At 42.2% G+C, this 13,443-nt stretch overlaps 1 protein-coding gene across 2 annotated transcripts; it reads right to left on the bottom strand.

Annotated features, from left to right (window-relative positions):
* Positions 1 to 8,801: 8,801 nt before the first annotated feature.
* Positions 8,802 to 11,442, bottom strand: LOC121744458 (actin-7). 2 transcript variants are annotated; one of them, XM_042138001.1, is made up of 5 exons: positions 11,341 to 11,442; positions 10,490 to 10,562; positions 9,985 to 10,378; positions 9,274 to 9,887; positions 8,802 to 9,183 (listed from the first exon to the last, which is right to left on the bottom strand). In XM_042138001.1, exons 2-5 carry the CDS (start codon positions 10,547 to 10,549, stop codon positions 9,118 to 9,120), a joined length of 1,134 nt encoding a protein of 377 aa, XP_041993935.1. In that variant the 5' UTR covers positions 10,550 to 10,562; positions 11,341 to 11,442; the 3' UTR covers positions 8,802 to 9,117. The 2 variants fall into 2 exon arrangements, with proteins under 2 accessions (XP_041993935.1, XP_041993936.1); XM_042138002.1 differs by lacking the exon at positions 11,341 to 11,442 and adding an exon at positions 11,195 to 11,315.
* Positions 11,443 to 13,443: the final 2,001 nt, after the last annotated feature.

The following is a 13,443-nucleotide window of genomic DNA, read 5'->3' as shown; positions in this document are numbered from 1 at the left end:
TTACCGGAGAGCATTTGTAGTTTTGTTGAACTGCTAATCTTGAAGATTAAATTTCCTTCAATTTCCTTTTTAGTTTGTTAAATACGTACCAGATGTCACACTTTTCTTTTTAGTTTGTCCCATAAAAGATGTCACATTTCTTTTTTTAGAAAAAGTTCTCTCTCACATTAATATAAATATATTATTCTCTCTTTCCACTTAACACACAAAACAACACCTCCTAAAATCTCGTGTCAATACCAAGTGTGACATCTACTATGAGACGGAAGGAGTAAGTTGTTTTCAAACCTTATGGGATAGAACAGACTTTGACCAAACTTGTGATTTAAATGACTATTTACTTTATTATAATATTGTGTATTACATAACTTTTATTATACATAGAACACTCAATTTATGTAAAGTTGTACTAACATATAAAAAATTAAAAGTCATTAATAATATTATTTTAACACACTCAAAATTAATTTATTTGTTAGTTAAAACATTTGAAAAATCTATATATCGTTCTATTATTAATATTTTATTTATATGCCCAAATAATAGTAACAAAAATAAAATAAATCGCAATAGTGTTAAAATCCAATCCAAGGATAAAAATATATATAGGGATATTAAATATATTAGCAAAAGTAATAATTATTATTAATATTATTATTTGCAGTAAATAAGTTGTATGAACATCTAAAAATATGTAAATATATGTAGTAATAATTTCAAAAAATATAATGTGTATTTTATAATTAGTATCTATGTATATAATATAAAAATTAAAAAAATATATGTCATGTGAGATTTTGAATTCTTAAAATACCAATGAATTTAGATTAAATAAGTTCTCAATGAGTTAGGGATAAATGAAAAAAAATAAGTTGAGAAGAATAACTTTGTAGAGACTTATATGATGGTATTTTCTCAAGTTCAGTGACTACGTGTGACCAATTTTGAAGTTTAGTCTTTATAAAATAAGGTGATAAAATGTTATATTAACCGATAATATTTGAAATTCAAAACTGAAGTTAGAAAATTTCGATTATTGGTCCGGTTATCTGATAACCAAGTGACCGTTTAGTCAACTCTATTCATATACTACTATAATCCTAAAATTACACACATGTCGCTTACAAATTTCGAGCTATTAATGCATATTCCTTTCTTCCAAAACCTTGGCTTACCAAATTAACCAATCTGTTTATTACAAAACATTTGAGCTGTTCAAAGTCGAAATATCACTAAATTGGAGTTGGTTATTGATGAATCGGCGAATTTTTGATGATGATGAATGCTCGTAAAAATAAATTACGACACAGAGAATTTTACGTGGTTCGATTTACTGAGGTAAATCTACGTCCACGGGGAGAAATGGGGGCAGGTTTGTATTGCTTGATCTGCGAAATACAGCTTACAACACAGACTTGCTATATGATTATTTCTCTAGAGAGATTCTAACCCTTTTCTACCAGATCTAAGTTCTATTTATACATTGAACTAAGATCGTGGCTTACATCATCACTCTAGGTCGTGGATGTCGTGTAGGTCATGGCCTAAGATCGTGGCCTGAGTTGACGCCACGTGGTAGTGGGTGTGTTGGAAGTTGTGGAAATCCTGCATGGGTCCACTAACTCCTTGTTCGGTCGAATACTGAGACCGAACTGCTTTGGTTGCCGATCTGAGAGTAGAGCTTGATGCCGACCTGAGAGCAGAGCTTGATTGGTTGGCTTTTACCGAGCTGTAGGCTGAGGCCGAACTCTTTGGTAATGCCGAACTCATCCGAACTCTTTGGTCATGCCGAACTCATACTCTTCCTTGGGCTTCGGGCTGATGGGCCGTCATTGCTGTTGGGCTTGTTTAGTCCGTACCCCATCACTACCCCCCCCGAAAGACGAAGTGAATCACTTCGGCGAAGCGAGTCACTTCGGCATTCTGGATAAAGGTACGGGGGAGGCTGACGTCAGGGGACGTGCCTTGCATGTGACTGCATTAAATGCGACAGTAAAATCCGGCCGTTGAATCCTGAAAAGGTGGGATTCGAAACGGTGCGACGATTTTGAAATCTTCGCCGAATCTGATAAATATGCTCTTTCTTCCTCATTTGAACATCTTTGCTGTTGCGTCTTCTATACTCTCTCTTTCTCGAGAAATTTTCTTCCGCTTTCAAGAGCTTCTTCAGACTTTCTTCACTTTCAAAAAGTAAGAAAAATGTCTTCTTCTTCTTCTTCGGTGTCGGGTAGCGGTAGGAAAGGGGATAAGGGGTCTTCTAGCCGGAAAGAATCCGGGGAGAAGACCGTAGAGTATTTTCACAGTATCTTGAGTAAGGATACTGTGATATCCCTTCACGAGAAATATTTTTTACCTGGGGGGAAGGCGGTGGTTCCCGACGATGATCATAGGGCTAACGACCCGCCGGAGGGTTATGCCACCGTTTACGAAGCCTGCTTAGAATGCGGGCTTCGTTTTCCTCTTCCCCCACCTTTTGTAGAGCTTCTTGATTTTTTTCAACTCCCTTTAGGTCAGGTGACTCCGAACTCTTGGAGGCACTTATCGGCTTTTGCTGCCGAACTGCGTAGGCTAGATAAGGATCTGTCTCTGAGGGCAATCCTTAATTTTTTCCAGTTTAAAAGGAAGGGATCTTGGTTCTACTTGATCCCCTTACAGCCTTTTAGGGCCTTCTGCAAAACCAAGTGGCCGAAATGGCAAAACCGTTTCTTTTTTTATAATAGGACTTCGGCTCCGGGCTTTCCTTGGAGAAGGCCGAAGTCCGTGATTCCCCATCCTCGGTTAGAACCGTTGGCCGAGCTCGAGGGCGAGCTCAATAAGATTCCTATGATTAGGAAACAGTATTCGGAAACTGAGCTCGTCAAGGGCGACCTCGTGTTCAATATCTCGTCTTCGGACGAAGAGGCCGAGGGTGAGGATTTCTCTTTATCTTTATGCTCTACTGCTTTAACGAAGAAAACTAACCTTGTTTTCTTGCTTTTTGGCAGTGTTCATGCTGAATAAGGCTATCCGAAAGTCCTCCGAGCTTGAGGAGCCGGAGAAAGAGAAGGCTACCAGCTCGGCGCCTGATGCCGAGAAGAATCCGAAGAGGCAAAAGACCTCTTCGGGTCCAAAGAAGCCGGAGTCGACTTCGGCAAGTAGGAAGGGGAGGACCCAGAAGCCCCCGAGAGCGCCAGAGAAAGACGTGGTCTTGGCGCCTCCTTCGGAGCATATCTGTGAGCCATTTTTATGGCCCACGGACTTCGCCGAGGTGAATTGTCTTCTTGATTCTTTGGCCTGGCTTCTGTCCTGTATTTTTGGTGCCCTCTGTTGACTTTTTTCCTTATCCATTTTCAGAGGAACGATATGCTCTCCAAGCTCGTCGCCGTCGAACTCTCCAAAGCGTCCAATGACTATGCCGAGATGCAGAGGAAGTTGGCGGCTGCTTGTCATCGGGCCGAACAGGCTGAGGCTAAATTTGAGAAGGCCAGAGCTGCTAGGATTTCGGCCCAGGATGAAGCTCAGTTTGCCAAAAACCAGCTCGTCATCCAGCGAGAGCAGGCGAAGCGGAGCGATGCTGCTGCCGTGGTTGCCCAAGGGGAGGCTCTCCGTGTTTACACGGAGAAACTCTTTTTGAGCAGCCAGTTCTCGGCCTTTGTCGGTAGCCTGGTAAGGCTAATTGCCGATAAGGGCGAGCAGGGGGCCGATGTCGTGCTGCCTCTGTACAGCCGAGAGATAGCAGCTCGGCTTCAGAATCTGCCGCTCCTTGAGGAGCTCGCTTCATCCTCGGTCCTGCTTTCTGCAGACCGAGTCCGGAGTTGTCGAGCTGATCGGGACGAGAACCTGGAGGCTATCTTTGCCTCCGTGGGACCCGTTTCACCCGCTTCGACTTACAACGGAGAGGGTGAGGCCGAGCCGCTGGAGCGGGAGGCCGAAGTCGAGCGAGCCGGGCATCCGGAGAAGGAAGCCGATCAGGAGACGCAGCAGATCGGCTACGGTGGCGCCGAGCAGGCTGAGGAGAGCAAGGAGGCAGAGGCTGAAGCTGAAGCAGATGAGAAGGAAGCTGAACCTCACCGAGAAGGTGGAGACGAAGCTAGCGAAGTATGATTTCGTCTCCCTTCTCTTAGTTTAGTTTCTTCCTTTATGTAAAATGGCCTTGAAGCCCTCCTTGTATAGAAAAATTTTTTTCTTATGAATGAAAAAATTCTTCTTTCTGCTCTTGTGTCTTCGTATAGCCTTTCGTACTCTCTTACTCCTGTTGTGGTTTACTACCTGCTCGGTAAGCTGAAATGCCGAACTGACGTAGCTGCTTTGTATTCTTAACTCTCAAGGAGCTGGAGATACTTCACTGGAAACGGCTGTACTCTTCGGCTTTAGACGAAGCTGAGAAAAGAGCTATAGCCGATCAGACGAAGAATGACGAGCTTCTGGCTCGTTTAGTGAAGCTGGAGGCCGATAATAAGGACTTAGAGTCCGATAAGAATGATCTGGAGGCCGAGCTGAATACGACCATTGCTGAGAGGACTGCGTACGAGGATTACATCCGTGTGCGCGGGGGAATGACCATATCAGATGCTCAGAGTCGAGTTGACGAACTGTGGGAGGAATATAATGTACTCCGGAGGAACAATGCGCTGGAGAGCTCGGCTTGCCAACAAGTCGTGACATCATTGCGGCGCTGGGCTTCTCGGTACAACATTGTTCTTTCTCGGCGCCCCTCCATAGAAAGATTCCTTCGGCATATCGCGCCAACAGATGCTCGCACTCCAGATCAAACCTCTGGTTCCCTTGTTCAAAATCCTACTCCCAGCCAACAACGAACTCCGGAACAGCCGGAAACGTCAAGACGAGAACGGGCTCAGGAGCAACCGGAATCGTCAAGACAGGGACGGACTGAAATTCGCCGAGGAGTTGTGACTATGAGCGAGCAAGATCAGCAGATGCTTATTGCAGAGACTCTTCATCGCCGAGGTGTTAGGACTTCTCGAGCTCGGGGAAGAGGCGTTGGGTCGAGGATAGCATCTCGTCGACCTGCTTATTCTTCATCTGCTCGGAACAACCGAAATCGGCTTCCAGAGGATTTTGCAGATAGGTGGCTTAACTTCAGCAACCCTGGACAGTAGAATAGTCCTTTGTAATAGCGTAACGCCATTTTGTAGGGTAGCGGAGTTGTGTGCCGAACAAGATTTGAAAATGAAATTTTGTTTTTGTTTTCGCTTCTAACACTGTGTATTTACAGCTTAGCGAAAAAATTTCATCGTACTTGTCCTCGGTCTTATGAAGTAAACTTCTTTGACCGGACTTGTCTTTGGTCTGATGAAATAAACATCTTTGACCGGACTCGTCTTTGGTCTGATGAAATAAACATCTTTGACCGGACTCGTCTTTGGTCTGATGAAATAAACATCTTTGACCGGACTCGTCTTTGGTCTGATGAAATAAACATCTTTGACCGGACTCGTCTTTGGTCTGATGAAATAAACATCTTTGACCGGACTCGTCTTTGGTCTGATGAAATAAACATCTTTGACCGACTCGTCTTTGGTCTGATGAAATAAACATCTTTGACCGGACTCGTCTTTGGTCTGATGAAATAAACATCTTTGACCGGACTCGTCTTTGGTCTGATGAAATAAACATCTTTGACCGGACTCGTCTTTGGTCTGATGAAATAAACATCTTTGACCGGACTCGTCTTTGGTCTGATGAAATAAACATCTTTGACCGGACTCGTCTTTGGTCTGATGAAATAAACATCTTTGACCGGACTCGTCTTTGTGTTCTAATTTGGCGATTTTCGTCGCCGGGATCGAACTTTCCCTTGTCCTAATTCGGCGAGTTTTATCGCGTGGATCGGACTTTCCCAGTTAACCGAAGTGGTCTTATGCAGTAAACCTCTTTGACTAGACATGGTCGTCCTCGGTCTTATGAGGTAAACTGCTTTGACCGAACTTGGTCGTCCTAATTCGGCGAGTTTTATCGCGTGGATTGGACTTTCCCTTGTCCTAATTCAGGCAAGTTTTATCGCGAGAATCGGACTTTTGTTGCAGTTCGTTTCAGACGAAGTGCTTGATTCTTAAGCAGAATTGTGGTCTTGTATCCTCTTTAGAAGCTTTGACACACAATCGTGGGCTTGTTGCAGCTCGTTTCAGACGAACTGCTTGTTTAAGCTGAATTGTGGTCTTGTATCCTCTTTAGAAGCTTTGACACACAATCGTGGGCTTGTTGCAGCTCGTTTCAGACGAACTGCTTGTTTAAGCTGAATTGTGGTCTTGTATCCTCTTTAGAAGCTTTGACGCACAATCGTGGGCTTGTTGCAGCTCGTTTCAGACGAACTGCTTGTTTAAGCTGAATTGTGGTCTTGTATCCTCTTTAGAAGCTTTGACGCACAATCGTTGGCTTGTATGTTCTAAAAAGGGGATCAGCCTTTGAAGAACGAGATACCTCAGTTTTATTTGTAAGAGACGACACTCACATAGACAGACACAACGCACGTAGAGACAAGAACAAGTAAAAAACAAAGAAAACACATAAGACTGACTGACCGGACTGTCTCTTACAAATGGAACTTCTTGAGGTTGGAAACGTACCATGTTCGGGGTACTTGTGCTCCTGACGCGTGAGTCAATTTTTAAGACCCTTTGCCGAGGACTTCTGACACCCGATATGGACCTTCCTATGTGGGCTCGAGTTCGCCCAGCTTTTCTGCTCGGCTTACTTCGTTGTTTCTCAAGACGAGATCTCCCACTTGAAATTGCAGCTTCTTCACCCTTTGGTTGTAATACCGGGCTACTTGCTCCTTGTACTTGGCTGCTTTTATGCAGGCCAATTCTCTTCTTTCTTCGGCCAGATGTAGTTCGGCTCCGGTGTGACTTCGGTCATTTCGCCGGCCTCTGATTCCGGCTGCTGTGATTGCTATGCTTGATGGTGCCGAACTGATTGCTCGGCACTTTTAAGCGCAATCTGCGAACACACTTGCTCTTTTTCGATCACCTCGGATGACCGCTATCTCTCCTTTAGTGGAGAAGGTGTTCGGCGAGGATGCCTCTGATCGCTATGACCGGGCTTCTTTTTGTCTTCTCTAGATGAGCTGTCTAAAGACCGTTTTCGACGGTCTGCCTCATCGGCACGAGAAAACTTGTCCGCAAGGTCCCACATCTCTTGAGCTGTTTGCGGACCGCACTCCACGAGCTTTCTGTAGAGAGCTCCGGGCAGGATTCCATTTTGGAATGCCGAAATGACAAGTAGATCATTGAGATTATCTACCTGTAGGCATTCCTTATGGAATCTCGTCAGGAAGTCGCTGATCTTTTCGTCGCGACCTTGACGTATGGAAAGCAGCTGAGCCGAAGTATTTCGGGCTTCCGCTTTCTGAAAGAACCTCCTGTGGAAAGCATCCATCAGATCTCGGTAGGATCTAATGCTGCCTTGAGGAAGGCTGTCGAACCACCTTCTGGCGTTCCCGATGAGCAGCTCGGGGAACAGCTTGCACATATGGACCTCATTGAGACCTTGGTTCGCCATATTATACTGATAGCGTCCCAGGAAGTCATGAGGATCCACGAGTCCGTCATAGGTTATCGACGGAGTTCGGTAGTTCTGTGGAAGGGGAGTTCGGGTAATATCGTCCGAGAACGGAGTCCTCAATACTCCGTACATGGCGAACCCGACATTTCTTCGGTATGGAGGAGATGGAGTTCTCCTGTGATTCCGGTACCGAGGATTCTTTCTTCTGGAAGACATGACACTACTGCGGTAGTGACTGTCTCGTATGGAGGGAGAGGGAGAATCCGCCGTTTTTGTCCCCGGCTGCTTTTGGCTTTTTTGCAGGAAGGTTAAGAATTCCTCCTGCTTTTCCGCCAAAAACAGCTTGACAGCCTCGTTCAAATCGGGCTGCTGGGAAGACTCGGTGTGACGGCTTTTGGAGCGGCTTGTTCCTCCACCATGAGAACTGGTGGTGGATTTATCCCTAGGCTGTTTTCCCGACCTATGGGATGGATTGGCTTCCTCCTGGTTCTCACGGGCAGGAATACGGGTACTCTGCGATCTGGTATGCATTTTTTGGGTGGAAAAAATGGATCAAAAATTCGCTTTATCACAAATTTTGTTCTCTGTTTCCCACAGACGGCGCCAGTGATGAATCGGCGAATTTTTGATGATGATGAATGCTCGTAAAAATAAATTACGACACAGAGAATTTTACGTGGTTCGATTTACTGAGGTAAATCTACGTCCACGGGGAGAAATGGGGGCAGGTTTGTATTGCTTGATCTGCGAAATACAGCTTACAACACAGACTTGCTATATGATTATTTCTCTAGAGAGATTCTAACCCTTTTCTACCAGATCTAAGTTCTATTTATACATTGAACTAAGATCGTGGCTTACATCATCACTCTAGGTCGTGGATGTCGTGTAGGTCATGGCCTAAGATCGTGGCCTGAGTTGACGCCACGTGGTAGTGGGTGTGTTGGAAGTTGTGGAAATCCTGCATGGGTCCACTAACTCCTTGTTCGGTCGAATACTGAGACCGAACTGCTTTGGTTGCCGATCTGAGAGTAGAGCTTGATGCCGACCTGAGAGCAGAGCTTGATTGGTTGGCTTTTACCGAGCTGTAGGCTGAGGCCGAACTCTTTGGTAATGCCGAACTCATCCGAACTCTTTGGTCATGCCGAACTCATACTCTTCCTTGGGTTTCGGGCTGATGGGCCGTCATTGCTGTTGGGCTTGTTTAGTCCGTACCCCATCAGTTATGGTTAACCTTGACTTGTGATATATAGTGGAGTATTCAACAACTATAACTAAAAAATGAGGTGACACGATAATTTTCCAAGTAGGAAAGTAAAATTGTGAAATCAAAAATCCAAAGTTTCGGTATGGCATTACAAACTTATAAAAATTACAGCAGTAGATTTGCTACTAATCAACAAACACATGATAAATAAATACTATGAAACATCTGCCAACTCAAACCATAATACACAACTCTTCTACAAAGTAATATTGGAAGAGGGAAATTTTCAAAATGATTTTAGTAAATTTTTCAAATCTTAATAATAGTAAAGACTCAGATGAAAGGAAAAGGAATAAGGGAAAAAATAGCAAAGCATCAACAATCTTACGAGGACGGCGACTTTTGGTTTAGAAGCATTTTCTGTGCACGATTGATGGGCCGGACTCATCATACTCAGACTTGGAAATCCACATCTGCAATCACAAAAACATGATTTAGATTTAATCAATGAAGCTGAAATCTAAACAAGTTAATGGGAATATATTCGAACGTTGTAACCATACCTGCTGGAAGGTGCTGAGAGAAGCCAGGATGGAGCCTCCGATCCACACACTGTACTTCCTCTCTGGTGGAGCGACCACCTTGATCTTCATGCTGCTCGGGGCAAGGGCTGTGATCTCCTTGCTCATACGGTCAGCAATGCCCGGGAACATGGTTGACCCACCACTGAGGACGATGTTTCCATACAGATCCTTCCTGATATCGACATCACACTTCATGATCGAGTTGTACGTGGTTTCATGAATACCCGCCGCTTCCATCCCTATCATCGAGGGCTGGAAGAGGACCTCAGGGCATCTGAATCTTTCCGCTCCAATGGTGATCACCTGTCCATCAGGCAGCTCGTAGTTCTTCTCCACAGCGGAGCTCGTCTTTGCAGTCTCGAGCTCTTGTTCATAGTCAAGAGCAATGTAGGCAAGTTTCTCCTTTATGTCCCTCACAATTTCCCGCTCTGCTGTAGTCGTGAACATGTAGCCACGTTCTGTGAGGATCTTCATGAGGCTGTCGGTTAGATCACGTCCAGCCAAGTCAAGACGCAGGATCGCGTGGGGGAGAGCATAACCTTCGTAGATCGGAACTGTGTGGCTGACACCATCCCCAGAGTCGAGAACAATACCTGCACACAATAAAGAATTTGAGCATGGTTAGGATAGAGCAAACAATCAAGATATTCCACTTTTATAAATATCAAATAATTTCTTCTATTTCCTCACCCGTTGTACGTCCACTGGCATAGAGAGAGAGAACTGCCTGAATGGCAACGTACATAGCAGGGGTGTTGAAGGTCTCAAACATGATCTGAGTCATCTTTTCACGATTGGCCTTTGGGTTGAGAGGGGCCTCAGTCAAGAGGATTGGGTGCTCTTCTGGGGCAACACGAAGCTCGTTGTAGAAGGTATGATGCCAAATCTTCTCCATATCATCCCAGTTGCTGACAATTCCATGCTCGATTGGGTATTTCAGTGTCAAAATACCTCTCTTGGATTGAGCCTCATCACCCACATAGGCATCCTTTTGGCCCATACCAACCATGACACCAGTGTGACGAGGGCGCCCCACTATACTAGGGAAGACAGCTCTTGGAGCATCATCCCCAGCAAATCCAGCCTGATATATTTAGATCAACAACATAATAAGTTAAGACAATCAAATCACAAAAAAATAAATTGAAAAGGTAATCAGCAAACAGGTGTGTTAGGTCAAGGAAATTGAGATTACCTTGACCATACCGGTTCCATTGTCGCAAACGAGGGGCTGGATATCCTCTGCTTCTGCCATCGCTTATTGTTATCTGAAGACAAGAAAAGAATCACAAGATCATCAACATAGCCATACATATGAATACCAAAAGCCCAAATTCAAGAGCATAATTTCACTTTAAACATACGAGAAATTGAAAAGTAATTAACACTGAATCCAAACTCTAATAACAAAGTCTTGCACTAAAATACGATCAAGGGAACCTCATAAAAGATATTCGGATGTGATCAAGATCGAATCCAGATAATGCAAGATCATACTTAGGAATAGATGAAAAATTGGATCTCAGATGATGCAACATCATTTGGACTAAGCTACCAAATATTACCACAAATCTAATAAAATCAGTTTTTAGCAGTTTTCAACAGGCAAATGGCTCCTCGATATATGTAGTGGATATGATCAACCAAAAAGTGATCTGTATATTAGTAAACACCAGTAGAATAAACAAGCCCCAAATCATATTGGTCCGATTAAGATCTAATTAAATTGAAAACACAAGTACACAAATCTTGAACCAGATGATAAGAAGTGAACTTGGTTAATCCATACTTAGCAAATCAAGAAACATCGATCGACTACTAATACAAGCATAATTGAAATAAGCAATTTGCAGATCCATGTATCAAAATCAATGGGAAGCTTAAATTGCCAGATCTTCACCTTACGACAAGACCCAAACTAAAAAGGAAACTTGCTGCATAGATCAAATCCAAACAAAATTCAACCTTTTCATCTCAAACGAAATAAAAATCGAATCTTTCGGCAAAACATGGATCAAAAATCGAATCTTTGAGATATAGGAGTACCTTTGAAGCGTTGAAGTAGAGGAAAATGCGTGTTGCTCTTTTGCTGCTCTGTTATCTCTCTCTCTCTCTCTCTCTCTTGACGATAGTGTGTGTCAAGTGCCCGCCCTCGTGTTTTAAACACCAAATTCATGATTGTGAAGATCAGAGCCGTTGGATTGTGATGATTTCAATCGGTGGGTTGTGGTGCCCACGACACCGTCAGACCGATGGAGGATGTAGCTGGCTGCTTTTACTGCAACTGTACCGTGTGGACGGATATGCCCTTCACTTTTAGCTCATTCCCATCTGTCTTCAACTTTAATAGGGATAATTTTGCACATTAAATATGGTATGATAATAATATTCTTCGTCCCACTAAAAATGATTCATTTTCCTTTTTAATTTGTTTCAACCAAGACGACTTATTATTTAAAATGGAAATATTTTATCTCTACTTTATTCTCTTTCTTACTTTACTCTCTCCATTTAATACACAAAATAAAAATGCATAACATCTCGTGCCGCCCAAGGAAGGGGTCATCTTCCTTGGGACGGAGGGAGTATTAGCTTCATGGTGCTGAAAATATAAATTATCTCTTTCGTCCGCAAAATGTTGTCAGCATTTGATACGATACGGGTTTTAAAAATATGAAGAAAAGTGAATAAAAAAAGTTAATAAAATATGAATTCCACATTTATGTACTTCCTCTGTCCCAATGTAGTTGTACATTTTTTATTTGCCACGAGATTTAAAAAATTGATATGTTAAAGTTAAAATGAAGAGAATAAAGTAAAAGAAATGAAGACATAATAAAGTTTTTGGCAAAAAAAATGAATCAACTACCTTAGGACGGAAGAAGTATTAGTCTTATAACAAAATATAATTGAAATGGGTTAGTGAAAAGTAGGTTTCATTCATCGAAAATAGGAAAAAAAACAAAGTGGATATTTCATAGGCGGAGTGACTATTACTCCCTTAGTCCTACTGAAAATGACTCAATTTCTTTTTTCGGTTTGTTTCAATCAATATGATTCATTACTAAAAATAAAAATATTTTTATCTCTATTTTATTCCCTCTAGACAAACACGGATTTTACATGTTTTTAATAACTAGATTTGACTTGTTTTAAATGTCAATCATGCAAATTATGATTTGAAATTGCATATATTATACATTTGGTATTTTTGACGTGTTTGTTGATAAATTATAGAAAAAGACAGAAAAAAGTGCAAAAATGGCAAGGTGCAGCAGCTTCAGTTCAAGCTAAGTTTCCCGGTATTTTTAGTGTCCAATCAGTGATTAATGCATACCATTTTCTTCCTCTTCAAAAAAGCTTCGCGTGGATACCTTGACCGTCTCAATCGAAGTTCTGAGGAGAAAGTTATGACCATTCCACGAACATTGCGCAGTATAGTCAAAGCTGACGGAAATTTGGACGGAAATTCAAGAAATAAAAATAAATTATTGCCCAAATCTCTCTCATTTCTTGTAGGACACGAAAAATATTAAAAATAAACCTTTCTTCACCTATAAATACCCAAAATTTTGTTTGTTTGTTTGTTTGTTTTTTAATAAACTCGAGGTTAATCTTGTCATGAGCATAAAATAGAAAACTTAGAAACACTCATGTTTAGGGACATCACACCCAGTTGCCTATGATGAAAAGTTTGTTTATGTGTTGGTTGAGTTGACTTGATGCATTGATTTGAAGGTTTAGTGAAAATGTTCATAAATAATGAATTGCTTGTTTGTCTTGAATCATGTTTATACCTTGTGAGACTTGAGCCATAAATTTATTTCTTGTGTGATTTATCTGCATTCATATACTTGTTTCTAGAACTCGCTCCTAATCTGCCTAAGTCTACATAGTGTTTAAATGATAAAAGAGGACGTTAGGTCATTCTTCTTAGCTACTTTATATATCCAAATTATTGACCTTATTCAAAATATTTTTCCCTAGCTAGCCACTTTGAGCCTTGAAAGCCTTTTTCTTTGGAAGCTAAATAAAAGGGGGAATATTCATACACTCTTGGGGAATTTTTGTTTATATTTTGTGAAAAGAGATGGAGAGATAAGGTAGAACGAAAGTAGTGTGTTTAAATGTGAAAGTTGCATAGACTTC

Source organism: Salvia splendens, chromosome 8 (assembly GCF_004379255.2).
Source record: "Salvia splendens isolate huo1 chromosome 8, SspV2, whole genome shotgun sequence".
Lineage (NCBI taxonomy): Eukaryota > Viridiplantae > Streptophyta > Magnoliopsida > Lamiales > Lamiaceae > Salvia > Salvia splendens.
The sequence above is the reverse complement of the archived record's forward strand: the minus strand, read 5'-3'. Positions and strand labels throughout refer to the sequence as shown.

Bases quoted from the DNA above. Each gene is read 5' to 3' on its own strand.
- LOC121744458 (XM_042138001.1), bottom strand. From the start codon at position 10,549: ATGGCAGAAGCAGAGGATATCCAGCCCCTCGTTTGCGACAATGGAACC. The intron at 10,379-10,489 runs GTAATCTCAATT...TAAATATATCAG, and splicing joins ATGGAACCGGTATGGTCAAG to GCTGGATTTGCTGGGGATGA. The intron at 9,184-9,273 runs GTATGGTTACAA...TTGTGATTGCAG, and splicing joins CTCTCAGCACCTTCCAGCAG to ATGTGGATTTCCAAGTCTGA.